This window comes from Anas platyrhynchos, chromosome 26 (genome assembly GCF_047663525.1).
Source record: "Anas platyrhynchos isolate ZD024472 breed Pekin duck chromosome 26, IASCAAS_PekinDuck_T2T, whole genome shotgun sequence".
Lineage (NCBI taxonomy): Eukaryota > Metazoa > Chordata > Aves > Anseriformes > Anatidae > Anas > Anas platyrhynchos.
The window spans coordinates 2,565,918-2,585,892 of NC_092612.1; the positions used below are offsets into that span (position 1 = coordinate 2,565,918).

The 19,975-nt window shown below is 54.1% G+C and overlaps 1 protein-coding gene across 1 annotated transcript; it reads right to left on the bottom strand.

Annotated features, from left to right (window-relative positions):
• Positions 1–16,322: 16,322 nt before the first annotated feature.
• On the bottom strand, positions 16,323–18,246 carry LOC119713856 (protein MRP-126). The gene is made up of 3 exons (XM_038168061.2): positions 18,090–18,246; positions 17,376–17,534; positions 16,323–16,703 (listed from the first exon to the last, which is right to left on the bottom strand). Exons 1-3 carry the CDS (start codon positions 18,096–18,098, stop codon positions 16,488–16,490), a joined length of 384 nt encoding a protein of 127 aa, XP_038023989.1. The 5' UTR covers positions 18,099–18,246; the 3' UTR covers positions 16,323–16,487.
• Positions 18,247–19,975: the final 1,729 nt, after the last annotated feature.

Genomic DNA, 19,975 nt, shown 5'->3' on the forward strand with positions numbered 1-19,975 from the left:
GGATCCGGATGCCATGGGAGCAGCGGGGGATCTGGATGCCATGGGAGCAGAGGATCTGGGTGCCATGGGAGCACCGGCGGATCTGGGTGCCACGGGAGCAGTGGGGGGTCTGGATGCCACAGAAGCAGGGGGGGATCCTGCCATGGAAAGCCACAAGATTGCCAGCAGCAAATTTATCAGGTGTCAAAGATGAAGTGATCGGGTCACTGCCTGCATGTGGTGCACGTGTTCCAAAATCCTTGCACGTCTCCCGGCAATCATAAAATGCAATGTCTCTTCTCCCTCTCCTGGCCAGTCTTGTACCTGTGATGAGCTTATGTGTAGGTGCCAGAAATGTGCTGTGCATATTCAGTCTGACATGGTTTTCTCTGTATCAGTCTTTGACAATAAATGAGCCATAACCATTTGGAGTGCATTGACAGTTTTGTGTTCATGTTTTTTCTTTCCCCTTGCATTTCATATCACGGTGCTGCAACACCTTGTGCTTGTTTAACGGCTCTGAATTGACCCTGCACAGGTCCAAGCAATGGGGTGGGCACTGCCACTGTCTCCTTTATGAGCTCCTAATGAAAAAAGGAGAATAAATATTTTTAAATGCTGACATTTTCAGAGGCTGGCTCACACATCCACAGTGCAGGCTGTTCTCCTCCACACCATCTTCCTACCAAGACCCCATAGGATGTGTTGCTTAAATCTTTGGGACCAGCTCCAGACACACAGAGTGGTGACACAGAAAAAGTCCTCTGGGGTGAGGGTATGGGGGCAGAAAACTCTTCCATTGCCATCTGCCCTCGAGGCACCATCCCCAGGGCAGGTGTCTCCATGTGCCGGTGACAATCCCCCCAGCCAGCCTTTCCAGAAGCCCCCTGCCCAGTGCTTGGAGAGCCCTGGGTCGAGCCAGGGGTGTAGCACGATGCTAGTGGTACATGATGAACTGATAAATTTCTTCTCAGCACGTAATTAAATGGAATTGTGTAATTTATCGGTCTGCTATTGCCGTTCATGAAATGGTTGTTGCCCTTGTAAGATGATTCCCGAGTGTGTCACGATGATCAGAAATATCTGGCATTGCTGAAAAGGGTGCAGACAGAAACAAACTCCCTGGGCAGGCTGCGCTCGGTGCAGGAGCACTGAATCGATTGAAAAAGCCGGTTCTGTGGCTTCGTGCCTTACGCCCCAATTACAAGTCCCATTCTCAAGGCATGCTAAGGAGGACATGCACAAAACTTAGAGATGCCCAGTGCTGCTGATCTTTAACAAACTCAGTTCAACAAAAATGTGAGGAACTGAACACAGCACAACTTCCAGAGCTAAAAATTACACTTAACCTTTTATTCACGGAGAACACTTACTATATTTCTTCTAATGGCAGATCAAAATACAATTAAAAAGAAGTGATCAAACCTGAGTACAGTTTGCCCTGACACTGTTCTAGCTCGTAACAGCAATTAAGCAATACAAAAGAAGCATTTAGATTACGTGCCTGATTCATTAGCCCTGCCCTGCCCTCCCGCCTTTCTAAAAATCCTCCGCGTTTAGGTAGCAGCAAATGTGTCAGATGTTTTCCGGATGAGGAACTGCTCAGGATGGGCAGCACGTTAACAAAAGGCTCAAGAACCAGGTCTCAAAGCAGGAGCTGACACTGGGCTGGAGAGATACTTCCACGTCTGGGTTTTCTTGGTTTTATAGCCGTTCCCCAAAGAACACTGCGTCTCATAACAGTGTGAGCAAAGTAGGGATGGGGCTATGGCTGTTGTGCGGGCCTGGGAGTAGCATGAAAATTTAAATGCGTGAAGAAAAAAAAATAAAAGGCAGCAGAGTTGGACCAAGAATACTACACAGTCCTCAAGCGTAATGAACATGGTGGAGGACAGGGAGCCCTTCAGTAGCCATGACTTGAGCATCTCTTCAGGCAGGCGAAATACTTCAACATTGCTTATGGTCAGCCAGTGTTTGCCAAGCTCTGGCAAAATCTCAGCAGTTCCTTATTTCATCTGACTGTTCACAGTACTGATTTTAGTCTTTTATTCACTGCCTACGCAATAACTGAAATATCTTCCATGAGTAGTTGCAGAAAAAGGGCAAAATGAGATCTGTGGTCCTCAGCACATACCCAGAGCCCAAGCAGAGGAGGTAGTGGAAAGGTACAAGGACTATCCCAAATTACTGCTTGTAATTAGCTCTCATTGCAAACACAGTGCGTGGCCTCAAGGCTCCTGTGGGTCTGTGCATTAGTCAAAATAACACTTGGATTTCTTGGCCAATTATGAACTAATTGGGGAGAAAAGGGCTCCAAAAATGATGTTACTACCAGCTTGGAGAAAGTCCCTGGGGTCTGCCAGCTCCCCGAGGCACAGCACCCACCACAGGCCGCCGCGCGTCACTGAGGGCAGCACCCACGGGAGCCTTCTCCTCCACTCATGACCTCAAAGCAGCCACCAGTGCTGCCGCTCCGGCATTAATCACAGGCTGAAAGTTAACCACATAATTATGCACCTTGCTCATCTGAGATCACTACCTAGGGCAGATCTTCCCCCTTCCAAAAATAAGAATCCCAGATGCTTTTGGTCCTTCTCACAAAAGGCAGAAAACTTTTGGGCCAATAAAACGTTTTATAGGAGCTGCCTTTTCTCTTTCTTCACAACTGCATCCCACTCCTGCTAGGTTAGCAGAACCCAGCCAGCAGTGGTACCCATCCAACTGCTATTAAGGTAGAGCTCTACAGTGCCAAAGGCATTGCTGGTACTTCCAGAAACATCTCTGGGTTTGTGGGTGTTTAAGAGCTCCCCTAGACCTTTTAACAGGTGTACATGACGCAGGTCCAGGACATCGCCACATCCAGCTCTGGGTCCCCAGCATGAGGCGGATGTGGGGCTGTTGGAGCGGGGCCAGAGGAGGCCACGAGGCTGCTTGGGGGCTGTAGCACCTCTGGCCAAGCCAGGAGCTGCGGTGGTCGGCCAGAAGAAGGCTCCAGGGAGACCTCCCTGCAGCCTTTCCATACACAAAGAGGGTTAGGAGAACAAGGGAGACTTTCTACCAGGGCCTGGAGTGATGGGACAAGAGGCAATGTTTTTTAAGTGAAAGAGGGCAGTTTTGGTTTAGGTATTAGCAGGAAATCCTTCACGATGAAGGCGGTGAGGTTCCCCTGCACAGGCTGCCCATACAGGTTGTGGATGCCCCATCCCTGGCAGTGCCCAAGGCCAGGCTGGATGGGATTTTGGCAGCCTGGTCAGGCAGGAGGTGTTGTGCCTATGTCAGGCATTGGAATGAGATGGATTTTAATCCCCCTTTCAACCCAAACCATCCCATCATTTTGTGACTCTATGATTATTCCCCCTTCCTCTTCCCCCCAAAGGCGAAGCAATCCTGAGCTGCAATCAACACCAAAAACAAGCTGTGGAAATCAGGGCCACCCACGCGACTCCCCCACCGGAGCTAAGCGCAGGTAGGGCTAGTAATTAAATATTTTTGCGGCACAGGAAAGATAGCCGATAACAAGAGGCGATACCCAGCGCAGACAAGGTGAGTCACACAGGCAACCCAAAGAGTGGGGAGGCAAAAAAAAAAAAAAAAAAAGCCACCAGTGAATTAAATGAGCAGACAGACCTATGTAATGGGGAGGTGTTTCATTTCCAGACCACATTTGCAGAAAGGGTATAAAAGCGCGGCTGTCCCAGAGAGACACATTGCATCCTCATCCCTTCATTGCACGAGCACCTCGGGTAAGAGCAGCGATGCTGCGGGGCTCTGGGCTCAGTGGGGTTGGAGTTTGCTCCATGGGTGCTCAAGAGCAGGGAGATGGAGTGAGGAGGGAGTGCAGGGCTCTAGAAGGGCGATGCTGAAAGAGGGCAGAGAGGTTTGGAGCCAGAGGGAGGTCCTGGGGCACTGCTTTGTGAGTTTTTGGAAAACCCAGCCATGATCCATGTCCAGCGGCTCCAGATGCCTCCCAGCATCTCTGGAGACAGCTCCAGTTGGACAACCACCGAGGTTCTGGAAGAGACTTGTGGCACTAAGGGACCTGGTTTAGTGGTGGGACTCGGTAGGTCAGATTGATGATTGGACTTGATGATCCTGAAGGTGTTTTCCAACCTAGATGGCTCTACGATTCTGTGATTCTTAAGTTTAGAGGTGATTGTGGGAGCTGGCAAGGAACAGATAAATGTAACTTCCAGAGTCCTCTTCCATGGAAAAGCAGAAATGGGAAAGGAAAACCCTGACAGCCGCTCTCTCCCACAGGTCACCCCAGCACACCAGGATGTGCTCCCGCCAGGAGAAGGACCAGTGCCACAAGCAGGAGCGCTACATCCGACAGAGCAGCGGCGGCTGCCACAGCTCCGGTGGTGGCTGTCACAGCTCCGGCGGTGGTGGCTGTCACAGCTCTGGTGGCGGTGGCTGTCACAGCTCCGGTGGTGGCGGCGGTTGTCACAGCTCCGGTGGCGGTGGATGTCACAGCTCCGGTGGTGGTGGATGTCACAGCTCTGGAGGCTCCTGCTGCCACGGGAAGCCGCAGGTGGTGTGCCAGCAGCAGCAGCAGCAGCAGGTGCAGAAGATGAAGTGATGGGGCGTCCCGTGCGGCCCCGCTGCGGCAGCAGAGCCCACGCATGGACCAGCTCCGTGCGGCCTCCCCGAAGCTCTGCACGCCCCGGGGCACCCGGCTGCAGCCCCCCTGCTCTGCCCCCCAACTGCAGCTGCCTGGGATGGGCATCGCTCCTGCTTCCCTGCTGCCTGAGCCACCAGGCTGTGCCTTGGCCCCAGGAGGTGCCAGCAACCCAATAAAGCATCACATTTCTCACATCTCTCTTGTCTCAGTGTTTCCTTAAGCTCCTGATCCTTATTTTCCATGCACGCTATAGGAATGCAACTGGGGTTTGGTGGGACATAGTGTCCATACAGTTATTAACTCATCACGTATCTTAACCAGGGGATGTCACCCCTGAGGACATGCCCAGCCCTTTATCCCATGTGTACAAGGAGACCGCTTGGTGTTGCCTCCCAGGGAGAACTGTACTGCAGGAATGAAACAGTACAGCGTGTATAAGAACCAAATTAATTCACTGAAGACTTTGCCCTGTGTCTTTCCTGAAGCTTGTTGTGCGTGTGCCAATGTCAGATGAGATCAGCAGATACCTGCCTCTGTGGGATGTGCCACAGGATGCAAAGAATCCCCCTTCCAGGAAGAGAGCAGGCACTGAGAGAAGCCAAATGCATCTCTCTCTGCACCCAGGACCTGGCAGAGATGCTACAGGCAGGCAGGGGCCAGCCAGGGGAGAGCTTTTGCAGCTGGGAGCTGCAAGCAGCCTGGCCCAGATGTCTTCCAGCGCTGTGCAAAGGCTGACCAAGGAGCTGGGGGTGCACCATACCCCACTGCCAGCCCAGCTCATCCAGGAACAGCAGCAATGCCCTAGAACCCCGAGAAAACCCTAGGAGTGATGGCTAGCTATATGCTTTGATGGTCTTTTCCTTTGCCTCTCTGCTTTTTGTCTGTTTAAAGGTTTTAAAGTCTTTTTTTTTTCTTTTTTTTTTCTTTTTGCCCTGTAATTGTAATTTAAAAAAAAAGACAGAGGCTTCTATGCCCCCATTCTAATGTGCTTTCTGTCTTTAACTGAAAGTTGAATTAACTATCCTGAGAGGGTGGGCATGCAAGGAAAGCACCAACTGTTATGAAACATGGTACACAGTTAAACTGAAAATCCTCACGCGTCTTTCCCCATTGAATGAATGAGATCACCACCCAAAAAGCACTAAACTTTCCTGCACAGAATATCACCCATGACCTGGGAAAGGCAAGCCTGCTCCTAATACCCTCTGGAAAAGACAAAGAACAATTGCATCAAGCAGTGCAAAGACTCCTTGCACAGAAATGCATTTGTCCTCAAGACCTTAGTCATGGTTTGCTGCTTGGGGTGGTAGGAGGGATGCACACAAGCCCCCCGGACATGGGGCTCAGCCCAGTCCATGCATGCAGGCACTTGCTCTAACAGCCGCACGGGTTTTGCCTGTAGCGCACTCAGCTCTAAGTGGGAGCCTGCCCAGCTCACCTGCTAATTACAATCTCAGCCACCGGTTTCTATGTGAATTTTTATGACACCAGTGGCAGCCAGCACAGTAAACACCAGCTGCATTTCGTGCTTGGCAAGGCTGCAGGAGAGCTTTGCATCCCTCCCACCTGCGGACCCCTCAGATAAGAAGAGGCAGGCTCCATGGCAGGGCAGGAGGCACAAGGTGCAGAGCTCAGCCACCCAAAATATCAGACTTGAGCAGCTCACACCCTATAGAGCCCTGCTGCCCCATTTGGAGGCTTCATCCTGTTGTCACCATGCTGCTCCAGCAGGGCCATGTGCAGGACACAAGGACCACCAGCAGGCATTTGTGTGAAGGCAGACGGGAGCCACCCAACAGTTCCCAGGAGGAGCAGGAAGGAGTTAATTTTTGGTGCCACTAACGGTGTGGAATGCAATGAAATAGGAGCAGCGGGTGTGTTTGTTTTTGGGGAAGGACATCAGCTTTCAGCACAAGCACTCCAAGCCCTGGTGCCTCTTCCCCACTGCAGCTTTTCTCTGGGGCAGCAAGGGGAACCTCGGTGCCTCTTCGTGTGGTTCCCATCGTTGTCTCCTGGGCCTCGGGCTTTTTCTTGGGTTCATCCTGTAAACAAGGAGCTGCCTGTAGCCTTTACAGTGACACTTTGGGGTGATGAAGGGCCTTTCGGCCAGGACAAGACATGCAGAAGGGCCATCTGAAGACCTCCACCTTTGTGCCAGAAGACAGAACAATGAGGCACGCAACACCGGATAAGTCTTTACATTTCTCAGTATTTCCCAACCCTGTCATTAAGATGATGGAAATAGTCTTTGTCAATAAAGTATTCAAGGACTGTGCTTTCAGATGCCTGTACATGAACCTGTGATTACACAGCAGGGCTCGCAAGGCTTTCAATGGGCCCCAAGAGCATCTTCTGGCTGCTCAGGTGCCTTTTGGGGAAAATTCCCACCCTTTAGATCACGGAGGAAACCTAGAAAGTCCCTGACAAAGACCTGAGACACCTCTCTAGAGGAAGCCCGGGGGGATTGAGGAAGAAATAGAACTTAAGGAAGAAAATTTTCATCATGAGGGCAGTGAGACCCTGGACCAGGATGCCCAGAGAAGTCATGGACGCCCCCATCATTGGACATATCCCAAGTTGGGTTGGTCGGGGCTTTGGGCAACCTGTCCAGGTGAAAGATGGCCCTGCCTGCAGCACGGGCTTGGTGTCAATATTCTTTAAGGGTCCCTTCCAACCCAAACCATCCCAAGATTCTGTGACTTTGTCCTAGCTACACCCATGGCTTTTTTTGGCTCAAGCACCTAATGGAGAAGAGTGAGAAACTCCACTCTCCTTTGTGCGTGGATTATTTCTGGGTTTATCCATTGGCAGCTCAATAGCAGGGATTAGACTCCAAAAGCAGAGCCTCATGGGATGGGGCTATAATTATGCCTGGATTTGGTTTAACAAAACAAACCCCAAACAGACAAGACTTTGGAAACCCAGGCACCCACGGGTTTCCCTATTAAGAGCAGGTGAGGCTGCCAATTAGATACTTATGTGGCACAGGAAACAGATAAAAAAGGAATGATAGCCATCTCTAATGAGTCAGGTGAGCGATGTAAACAGAGGGTGGTTTGGTGGGGATTGGGTATTAAATTAATGGATCGCTGTGACAGAGAGCTGTCTCATTTCCGGGGAAAGGGATCTGAGATCTCTATAAAACTGCCCCTGCCCCGGAGATCTTCATTTCCTCCTTTTGCCTTCTTCTCAAGCTCAGGTAAGTCTGGCAACATGGGTTTTCCTTCTCCAGGACAGCGTCTTCCAGAAAGGGATGCAGAGGATGGGTTTAATGCAAACTCCACTGCTGGGGACTCGGGGATGCTCCAGGGTGGTGGCACCTCCATGGTGCCATCCTGATGGCATCCTCCATGGGAGGATGCAGGGCACTGGTCCGGAACCAGAGCTTTCCTGGGAGGTCAGGGGTGCCAGGGGTGGGATGGCAACCAGGGTGGGCATGGGGACCAACAGGGCAATGGGGGCAGTGGGACTCGTAGCAGCTCTGACAGCCCGTCTCTCCCACAGGCCACCCCAGCACACAAGGATGTGCTCCCGCCAGGAGAAGGACCAGTGCCACAAGCAGGAGCGCTACATCCGACAGAGCAGCGGTGGCTGCCACAGCTCCGGCGGTGGTGGCTGTCACAGCTCCGGCGGTGGTGGTGGCTGTCACAGCTCTGGTGGCGGTGGCGGTTGCCACAGCAGTGGCGGTGGTGGTGGCTGTCACAGCTCCGGCGGTGGCGGCGGCTGTCACAGCTCCGGTGGCGGTGGATGTCACAGCTCCGGTGGCTCCAGCTGCCACGGGAAGCCACAGGTGGTGTACCACCAGCAGCAGCAGCAGCAGCAGCAGGTCCACCAGCTGCCCTCACAGAAGATGAAGTGATGGGGCGTCCCGTGCAGCCCCGCTGCGGCAGCAGAGCCCATGCATGGACCAGCTCCATGCGGCCTCCCCGAAGCTCTGCACGCCCCGGGGCATCCATCTGCAGCCCCCCTGCTCTGCCCCCCAGCTGCAGCTGCCTGGGATGGGCATCGCTCCTGCTTCCCTGCCGCCTGAGCCACCAGGCTGTGCCTTGGCCCCAGGAGGTGCCAGCAACCCAATAAAGCATCACATTTCTCACATCTCTCTCGTCTCAGTGTTTTCTTAAGCTCCTTGTCCTTATTTTTCATTCATGCTCATTCCATATATGCCTCTCTCGCTTTCAACCCTTGTGATACTCTGACCAGACCTGGTATGGATCATCCCTGGATACTCATCCCTGCTCTCCTCCACCAACTGGGTCCCAGGTGATGGAGAAAACCCCAAAACCTCTCCACATCCTGCAGGAATGCCCAGCCCTGGATTCCCCCAGTGCCCCCACATCCCCGGGTCTTTGCACTCTTTTCCCACCCCCATGGGGCTTCCCAACCTCGACAGCTTTTTAGATGCTGCCCTGAGCTGGTGATCACCGGCTGGCACACAGCAATCAGGCAGGTTTTGTGTTGTACAGGTTTTATTGCTTTTTTTTTAATGGTCTCACAATATTTATATAAGAAAGACAAAAATAAGCCCAAAACCCTTTTAGATATTTACAATACAGTCAAGGCAGCTGATGTAGCAACTCATTCGGACTGAAGGACTGGATCCTGCTCGCATCAGCTTGAGGGAAATATATCACTGCAGCAAACATCCATCCTCGTGGTTAAGTGACCATGAAGTGAATCCTTATCTCTGACTTTGCTCTCTGGCTTTCCAAAACTTATAGGTGAGGACAGGAATATTACACACCTGACAGCTATCTGCAATATTTTTTTCCACTGGAGTTTGGGGTTTCCAGCATCCCCTCCTTGCTATTAAAGCAGCTTTGTTTTATTGGTTTCTGTATCAGGAGCAAAGCCTTAATCAAGAATGGATGAGGAAAGGAGCCCCATTCCTCATCCTCTGATCACTCACTGTCAGCTGCATTTCTTTGTGCATCTCTCTGCTTTTTACACAAAAACATGGGTAAAAGTTTTCCTAAACTTAAAAAATAAAACTAATAAAAAAGAAGTCTGGGATTCCCTTTTTTTTCAATGGAAAAGGAAGACAACACACTGGCTGAGCTGTATTTACGGGACCAAAACATCTCCGAAGTGCTGAGGTGTGTTTCTGGCTCCCTCAAACCCGTGGGAATTTTGTTGTTGACTTCAAATCAGCCAGAGATGAACTCCCAACCACAGACCTTTAATTTTCCCCAAATAATTTTCTCTCTTTATTCATTATTACTGGACAGCCTGAGTCAACTAATTGCATAATTCATTCCAGCCCTTCTGAGTAGCGATTTTTCACTTTCTACCCATTAAAACCAAAGGAGCTGGCAGAGGACAGTGTTCATACATCAGCCCTGGTTTTGCTGCTGCATTTATGTGAAGAAAACAGCAAATCTGTCCCCGTACCCCCAGATCTTCAAGCTGCATTTGCAAAGCACCCCAAAGAGACGCCCATGGAGCATTGGGACAAAAGAAATAGGAAACCCAGGGTTATTTTCGCCTCATGGAGGTAATACATGGAGTGGGGCACCGTCCTCACATCCCCCCCGCCGTGTGATCACACCATGGTCTGTCCTTCACCCACAGGGGAATTCGAGGATCCTGCAGGAGAGGGGAGAAAACACCATGGGGCAGCTGCCCCCAAGCATCCCAAAGCCCCATTAAAAGCTGTCAGCCCCCCCAAATGCCATCTCCCTGCCAGCTGCCCTGGGCAGCTGCAATGCTTTGCATGGAGTTTGCACCCAATTAGCACTGTGTGAATTTATTGGAGCTATTAAAGCTGATTAAACACTCCCTATGGGAGCTGGAGCACGGCTCCTTGCTCTATCCTATCCCATCCCATCCCATCCTCCCCAGTGGGTTGTGTTTGATGGGCAAAGCAGACATGGGGCACCTTGGAGTGATGCCAGTCCTCAGGACGGACCTGTCCCTGCAGGTTAAGGCAATGCAAATGCCATTTGGGATCATCAGGTACTTACTGCCCCCCCTTACCTCCTCATCTCCGTGCCCCAGGAGCAGCCCCTCAGTACACGCAGGCTTTGGCAGAGCGCCTCTCCTTCTTGTTCATGGGCTCAGTGTCCGAATCTGGTGGGCTGCTGATGTAGTGGTACTTGCTGGTGGCAGACCTCTGGGAGGAAAGGAGACCCTCAGAGCGTCCCCAGGGGGCATCGAGGGCTGCTCCCCTCATTGCGAGGGCAATGCAGTGCAAAGGGCGGTCACAGCAGAGGTTGCACAAGGTCTGGAGCTAACATTTCACAGCGTGGGGGAAATACCTGGCTGGTGTTTCGGGAAGGAACAGCAGGGACACAGCATCCTGGGAACCAGGCACCCCTTCCTTGCCCTCCCCGTCCCAGGAGGATGGGGACAGCAGAAGATTCATGGGGGCTTTGTTGCCTTGCAATACAACCCCGAGGAAAACACCCGTGACACTAAACCCCAGGAAAATCAATGACCAGAGAAATCCAGCTGTAATCCTGGATGTGGTGTGGGTGTTGCACGAGCCCTCATCACCCCCTGGCCACCCTCAAATGTCACCCCAGCATCTTTCCCACTCATCGCTGCACCCTCGAGCCCATGCAGTTACCTTCACAGGAGCAAACTCCTGCTGGATCAGCTTCTTGAACTCACTCCTGCTGAAGGACTCAGACTTCTTCCCCTTCCTGGTATTTCCATTGTAGCTGTCCATCATGTCAGTGATGGCTTTGATCAGCCTGGACATGTTGGAAGGATGCTGCCAGTCCTCATGAGGAGAAAAGCATGAGGACACAGTTAGGTGACTTTATCTGCAGGAAAACCCCTGCCTTCCCTTCCAAAAACTCAAAACTCAAAATGAAACATCCCTTGGCAGCTGGGCTGCCCCTCTCCCTGGCTGCTCTCAGGACTTTCACCTTAATTCACTTTGATTCTTCCCTTTCCCACTTCCTTAAATTCAAAGGAGCTGCATCCCCACAGCCACCCCAGGCACTTGTTGGGAGGAATGAATCAGCTCCTGAAGCTGCGCTCGGGGCTGGGCAGCGTACGCTGTGCTTGTGTCTTTAGTCCCTGCTGCCCCGAGCCCTACAGGAAGAACAGCCCTGGAAACATAAAAAGCTCCTTTTGAGTACAAAAAGGAACGGCACAGACTCACCCCACTCACCCACAGCCACCAGCCAACGGGCGCAGGTCGCACTGGCAGCAGCCGCTGGCTGCGAGCTCCTGGTGGGGAGGAGTGGGTGGAGGGCGAGGATTTCCCCCGGTTCGGCCTGTTCTGCCTCCCCGCATCGCTGCGCTTCCCAGGGAGCCTCCCTCGTCCTCCTGCCTGCCGAGGATGTTTACCTGGGAAAGCCAAATGTAGGTCAGCACACGGAGCTGCTCGCCGCAGGCACGGCTCGGGGCGCCAAGCCTGGGCTTTGCCGGTGGCAGGAGGCTGCAGGAATCTGCTCGAAAATATTTCTAACAGGGGATTTTTGCTTCATTTTTGAAAGTCTGCATTTAACTGCCCATGAAGTGTTTTTTGTTTTTTTTGTTTTTAATTTAAAATCACAATTATTTGTGACTTCATGGGGTTCTGCAGTGCCAAAGCCTTGAAAAAGTCAGAGAGAAAATAAGTTCTTCCAGAAAATGTGGGATTAATCTTATTTTCAAGGCTGTTCCATCTGCCTGATGTGGCCTGACAGAGAGCCCAGGCTATGTTCAGAGCCTTGCCAACAGCACCTGAGCTGTGGTTCCTTCTGCAAGGAAGGAGAAAGAGGACCACGCTGTCTGCTTGATGGCAGTGTGGGGACGCCCCAAGTGACGCCACCCCTGGGTGTCCATGGCTCTGGATATAAGCCATGGGTGTGGATATGAGCCTTTCCCCTGCAAAAGTCACTTGGTGGCTGCTCGGGACAGAGCATGGCACAGGGCTGGGGACAGGACGCCTGAATCCCCGTGTGGTCTCGGGAAAGGCAAAGGCCGCAGGTTGTGCACTGGGACAGGGCTGTCAGGAGCCCTCCCTACGTGCAGGGTGTGCCAGCTTTCAGCTAGATCGCCAGATCTGGTCGGAAGCCAGGTGAGATCACGCTCTGCATCAGCCTTCCCAGGCAGCGTGTTTGGGAGAGGAGGGGTTGCTGGAGCCAGCCTCGGCCGCCCACGTGTCGCTGCTGATACCGCCAGCACGGTACAAGGCACCTCTGCAATTAAGTGGGTTGGAAACGAGACGCAGAGCATGGTCTAGAGCTAAATTTTGCCCTGCAAGTTGCTGCAGGCCCTCTGCGAAACAAAGGCTGCCTGGCACACGGCTGATTTTGTTGCAAATTGGAACAGCCCAGGAGTTGCTTGTGATCCCTGGGAGCTAGGACTCTTGGAGGAGCTTTGGGTCAGGATGGGGCAAGGAGCAAGGTTTCAGGGCTGGCCCCATAGATGGGCACGGAGCACGGAGTGCTGGTGTGGTGGCCAAGCACTGCGGTGCAGCAGGACGTGTTTGTGGAGGAGGACGGGAGGCAACGCATGGCAATGGCACCTCCACCTGCCGCGCTCCTCCCTCCACCCCAATTAGCACACGTCCGCCCTGGGAACAGAAGGAATTAGGAGGAAAATTGCTCTGAATCACTCCGAGCCATTCCCTTCCACCGGTTCCTCCCTTCCAGCCGGCTGCCACCACGGTGCCATCCTGCGGTGGCACGTCCCCACCCAGAGCAGCGTCAGCAGCCCCTGAGCCCCCTGCCAGGCCAGCTCCACTGGGCTATGGGCATGGGTCAGATCCTGACCACAGCCCTCACTGGCACCCCAGGACGGACCAGTTTTACCCTGCCACAGCTCATCCCTCATCCCCTGTGCTGGGAGGAGAGGCTGGGAGCTGGGGCTGCTCAGCCTGGAGGAGAGGATCTTGATCACATCCAGGGCCAGGCTCCTGCCAGTGGTGCTCAAGGCCAGGATAAGAAGGGTTTTTGAGCACCAAGAAACAATTCTGTACTGACGGGGGACCGAGCACAGGTTGCCCGGAGAGGCTGTGGAGTCTCCTCCTTGGAGATCTTCAAAAGCTTGTGCACGTGGTGCTGAGCACCCTGTTCTGGGTGGCCCTGCCTGAGCAGGGTTTGGACCAGATGGACCCTGAGGTCCCTTCCCACTTCAGCCAGGCTGCGGTTCTGTGGTGGGCAGAGCAGGGGGCAGGGGGATGTTAGGGCTGTGCCACATCTCCTTGTTATGGGGTCATTCATAAAGCCCAGCCCTGCAAGCTGCAGCCCCTTTTCTCCAGCCTGGGAGCTCTGGGAGGGGTCTTCAGCGTGAGGAGACAGCAGGGATACCTTGAGGGCATTTTTGTGGGACAGGGAGTGTGACAAATAGGAGAGAGATGGTCCTTGGGTGTGGGCTGGGCTGGGCCATTTAGCAACGTATGAATGCAAAACACAGGCAAACTCCAGGAGGGGGCTGTAGGGTACAGCCCCCAAGCAGGGAAGGGGGAGCTGGGGTTGGCATTTACCTGCAGCCACCATTTACCTGCTGCTTGTGGTGCTTCTCCTGCTTCTGCCTGCCGTGGGACACAGGTGAGGAGCGCTGATGTGGCCGTGCTGGGGAAGAAGCCAGCCCTTGCTGGTGTCCCCACGCAGCGACTTGAGCAGGGGCAGCACAAAAGGAGCGCTGTGGGTGGCTGCAAACCGCTGCACGCCCCGGTGCCCCCCAGCCCAGCCCAGAAATTCAGTTTTTTCTTTCAGACTCATGGAGGAAAATAATAAATGTACTCGCTGCAGCAGCGCTGGTGCTGTAGGAGCGGGGTGCGATGAGCGCCGGCTTCGTTGGCGGTGGCCCTGCCACCAGGTGGCAGCCGGAGCCTGTCCCAAACCTCCCAGCCTTGGGATCCGGAGCCCAAATCCTGCCCTAAAACCTGGGGCTGGATGCGGGGAGGCCAGGGCTGTCCCCCCAGCCTGCACCCTCCTGCTTCGTGCTGCTGCCCCTGGAGCAGCGGGGCTGGAGGGGCTCAGGTGCTGTCCCCATCCCCAAAAGGACCAGCGTGGCCGTGACCACGTCCCGCAGGCAGCAGCACACCCAAAGCTGCTGAGCTGCTCAGCCTGACTGCACATCCCTGCTGCATGGGATATGGGATCGTTGGGGTGTATCCAACACGTTCCCTGCGTTGCTTTGGTGTCTTCCCTTTTGTGGACCTGCGAGCTTTTGGAGAGTGATGGGATGTGTACGGGTTTGGGGTCCGCTCAGCGACTGCAGAAGGAGCCAGCCATCTCCTCTGCTTGCTTGCAGCCCTGCTTTGGTGCCCTGGTCCTGCTCTGCTGAGAGCAGGATGTGGCTCGTGCTTCATCTCCTCTGCCATGGCACAGATGACACAGCAGGAGTCCTGCACACCAGCTCTCAGGGCAGCGTGAAGTCCCGCTGTGTTGGCAAATATCCTCTTGCATCAGCAGCGGTTCCCGGTGGAAGGGGCGAGGATGGCCCTTGGGTGCCTCCGGCACCCAGATTTGTGCACTTGGACTCTGCACAGGGAGAGCCCCTTGCTGCTGAGCACCCACTGGCAGGGTGCTGAGCGCCTGGGGAGTTGAGCTGCTGCAGGAGAGGACCCGAACAGCGTGTCCCACAATGGGCACGTCCTCATGGGACTGCTCTGCTCTCGGATACGATGTGCTTCTGCCCTGGCAGGGTGGTGGCAGTGACCCTGCTCTGCTCTCTCCCTGCTGTGGAGACACAGAAATGCTGTAGGATGGGGTGCATGACCCATTTTGGGGTGCAAGACCCATTTTGGGGTGCAGGGTCTAGCTCCAGCTGGGACGCGCCACCCTGTGCAGGCCCCCAGGCAGACCTGATCTGATCCTATGTTCACTCCAGCAGATTTTACCTTGTAGGAAGGTGTTTGACATGTTTCGTATGTCAAAATCAACCCTAAAGGAAGCTGAAGCAACCTGGCCAGCGGCAGTGAAGCAAACTTGTGGCAGTCTTGTGTTAGCCGGGGGGCTTGCTTCAGTGCCACTGCTTTTGGGAAGCTTGTGGCATGTTTCTTCACCGAGCAGGGCAATTTCAGGGGTTTGACTCACCCTTGGGAAATCACTACTGTTCCTTTTTTCCCCTCTAAAAGGTACGTGCAAATCAGTAGCGGGGCTCTGTGCATTCACGGTGTGAAGCTGCTCGGAGGCACCACCAGCATTTCCAGCCCCCAAGATCAGAGCAGACCTCCTGATGCAAACCCCGGATGCTCAGAGAAATGTGTTGGGGTTGTTCTCATTTCTTGTCCACGTGAAACCCAGCACCCCGACCTCACTGCTGTCAGTGGCCCCCTGGCATGAAAGTGCAATGCATCCACCACCCAGTGCCAAAAATGCAGAACAAAGTGCCCTACACGGGTGTTCCTCCAGCTCTGTCACCACCACTGCAGCTCAGTCCTAGGGGACATGCAGAGCACTCCCAGGTCAAAATGGACTTTTTAGGTAGAAATGCACTTAGTCACATGGAAATGCACTTAATCACATGGTCTAAACTTTTGGGTAGACCTGTGCGGTGCCAGGAATTGGACTTGATGATCCTTACGGGTCCCTTCCAACTCGGGATATTCTATGATTCTATGAAATGCAGAGATCTGACAGATTGTGCTGTCTGTCTGGGCTTATGGAGGACACTGCAAGGGGTACACCACTGCAGTGAACCCTGCTGTCCCCAGAAGGCCACCTCGCCTGCAGGAACCTGCAGCCGAAGTCAAATTTCAAAACCTCACAGTCAAATTTCCTGGTTTAAAGCCCCACTGGGGGAGGGCAAGATGATAAAACTCAGGCAGAAACAGGAGAACTTTGACAGCCTCAGGGCAAATCTTTATTTGGCAGCAAAACCATCCAACTTGAGGGGAGGGAGGCAGGCAGAGAGGAACGGAGAGGGGGAGCAGAGGGGTGGAGGGGAGAAGTCAGGGGAGAAGCACGGGGTGGGAGCCCTTGGCCATGGAGCACAGCTCGCTTCAGTGGTTGTGCTGGTGCTGGTGCTGCTGCGGGTGCTGCTGCTGCTGCGGGTGCTGCTGGTGGTGCAGCCTGTCCTCGCAGAAGTGGAGGTGCTCATGGGTGGCGACAGTTACCCGGATAATCAGGAGCATCACCTCGCCAAAACTCAGCTGCTCGTCCTTGTTGGTGTCGAGGTCCTTGAAGATTTGGTCGATGGAGACCTGGTTTTTCACGTGCTGCAAGAAAGGAGCTGGGGTGAGGACAAAGTCCCACCGGTCACAGCTCAGAGGTCCCCCCAGCCTCGCTGGGACCCTCCTGGGGTCTCCAACAGCCCAGCCCAGTGCTTGGCTCCATCCCTGTGCCATCAGGAGCTGCTTTGGGTACACCCACGGCAGCGAAGCAATGGGAGAGCAGGAGGCTAACATCACTGCAGGAATGCCGTGCAACAAGGAGGCCAGCGAAGGCAGTGGAGTTGTGTCACCACTGGCTGCTTTCTTAGCACATCAGACTAGAAACACTTACCTTCTGCCTTAGAAGAGTGAGTTATGGAAAAACGGGTGTTTGGGTTTGTATTTCTGATACCGCTCTGAGATGGCAAAGGAGCTGTTGGGCAATGGGGCTCTGATTTTTTTTTAATGAGGATAAATGTTCAGCTGTGGGTACACCTGAGCCTTGGTGGGTTTCCTTCTGTCTTTATGGCATCTCATGGAGCATGTGGAAAAGTGGCAGGTGGAAGGGAAGGGCCTGGGCAGAAGGTGTTGGGGCAGGAGAAGATAGCAGGAGGGAGCTGTTGGGATGAATCTGGTCCCTGGGGGCATTTGGGCTGGTAAAGACCAGTGGGGCAATGGGGTCCAACCCAGTTTCCTCCCCACGCAGGGCAGGAGAAGCCCTGCTTCAGCTCCGCTCACCTTCAGGTAGTTCACGAGCTGCTTCTCAATCAAGAGCTTCAGCTCCTTCCTGGTCAGGGTGTCCTTGTCCCCCTCCCGTCTCGAGTACTGGTGGAAGACATCGATGATGACATCTATGGACTTCTCCAGCTCGGAGAGCGGTCCCTGGGTCTGGCAGCCCTGGAAGAGAAACAAATAGCTGAATAAAATCAGGGGCCACAAAAGGCATTTGGTGCCCACCAGCAGGATCTCCTACAGCCAGCTGCCTCGCACCAGGTGGGGATGTAGCCTGGCTTGCAGTCGTTCTGTTTTCAGGCTAAATTTGGGCTGTTTGCTTGGGTTTGCGCTTATCTAGCACAAGCTGAGGGAGTCTGAAGGGAGCTGCAGCCTCTCTTTGCTTCAGCTCTGGGTTGTGCGACCAAGAACATGAGAGCTATTATTTTCTTCTGCAAGGCAGGTGCTGCTGGAGGGAACAAGGCTCCCCAAAAGCCCCTGTGGAGATGTAGGCACTGAGCATGAGATCTGGCATCCACGAGCCCCTTTGGTGGTCGGGCATGCTGCAGGGAGTCCTTTCCACAAGAGACTTTGCTCTTCGTGGTCGTGCCCAGATGAGCCCCGATGGAAGCTGTCATCCTCTGCCAGGACTTGTGGTGGGTCCCTCCACCTCCGGTGGCCCAACCTGCACCTGGAAAAGAGCACGGAGACCTTAACAGCCCACAACACCCTTAGACTTGCCTTGCTCATGTTGACGAAGCAGCGAGACGGTCCTGGGTTGACCTGCAGCCGGGCTGGAGCGTGACACCTCTTATAGCCTGGCTGCCGGCGCTGCCCCCCCGTTGTGAAATGTCCGTTTCATCCAATTCCAGTCCATCGTCATGACATACTCATGTTGCTTAAGGCTCAGGGGTAGTTCCTTAAAAGGGGGCTCTGTGGCTTTTCCTGTAATGTCGGTGTGTCATGTCCTCTGGGTGGTGGCCAGGGCACAGCCGTGTCCCCCCAGCCATGTCCCCGTGGCTATCAGGGCTGTCATTTCCCATTGACTTGACAAGTCCATCTCTCTTGCTTGCTTCCCTCTGACCTATTTTATTCCCCTCTGTGGGGTTGTTCTGCCGTGCCACGAGGCAAAGGGGACCCCCGGTATCACATCTGCCCTTTTCCAACAAACCTCGCAGCATCCCTGCCTTGGTGCACCCTGAAGCATCCCCGATGTGACTGGGGTCACCCGTGTGACATGGGGACAGAGCCGTGCCCCAGCACCGGGGACCATCCCCTGCCTGCAGTGAGCAGCTATTCTTGAAAGGCAAATAACGTGGGGCGGCTTCCAACCTGGTGCGGCTCCAGGAGCTTTGTTTCAGCTCTGCAGGTCAACCAGAGCCCTTGCCCAAGGCGGTTCCCCCACCTGCGGTATGCTCTGAGCCCCGGGGATGGGGTGGGGCTAAAAGGTGTATTTTTGTGTTTTTAAATCCATGTCCTCCCTTTGTGGCATTTTATTGTGTTGTTTCTTGGTGCAGCAGAGACCGCGCGCAAGCGCGTTGGCTCAGAGCAGCAGAGAGCAGGAGCAAAACAAGATTTTCCAGTGCTGCTTTATTAAAATCCCCTCCCTGCTGATTCAGCAGGTTTGTTTGGGGATTTGTTCAACCTGCCGAACGTGATGCTAATCTGAGGCTCCAAGTGCAGGCCAAAACGGGGCAGTGGAGCTCCAGACGAGTGGCCGTGGGGCAGCACCATGAAGGGAGCATCTGGGGGGCACAGCCCCAAGCCCCTGCCCTTGCCACTGGGAATGCTCCGCGTTTCACAACAGGGGAGCTCCACGATGCACGGAACAGCTGAGGAAGGGCCGGGGTGTTTCACAACGGGGTGCTGGGGACCATCAGCTCGGTTGCAGAATTTTGTAGCAATTTCACGAAACTGAGCCTTTGGCTATTTTATCATCCCGGAGGTGGGCAGGGCAAGGATGGACACAGGGCATGGCACAGGCCAGGGGTTTCAGAGCAGGAGCAGTAGATAGATGCTTTGTTGTGCCCACCAGGCAGCAGCAACGAGCCCCCAAGAGCAGCATTTACCATTTAAATTTGAACGCAGCCCTTAAAATGACAGGGGAGCCTGGGTACCACTCAGGGTCACGGGAACGTGTTGGCACAACTCCTGACCCAGCTCTGCAGGTCTCTCCTCGCAGGAGGATCCTTCCATCCCGGCCGTGCCCGCGGGCCATGCCAAAGCAGCTGCAGCGAGCTGCAATCCTGACCCCAAGGCCGCCAGGGTTGAGCAAGCATCCGCTTGCTGGAGTGGCGGAGGGGAAGGAGAAGGAAGCAGGCACCGCACAGCACGGAAAATCTGGTTCCAGGTGACCAGGACTGGTTATACCTCGAGGAGCCGAGCCCTCGCCAGGCACCCTGTGCTTGGCAGTGTTTGCAAAAGTGCTTTCAAAACACGGATTTACAAGTAGGGAGAAGCAAAGGGCAGGCAGCTGGCTGAGGGCACGGCGGGGTTCATTGCTGTGAGGTGCACTGCAGTTCATAACGGGCATTAGCCTGAGGTCTGGGTTGGGAATACGTTATCGTTGCTAGACGTGGTTTTAGCTCAGGGAAATCAGGGGGCTTGCTCTGAGCAAGGCAGATGCT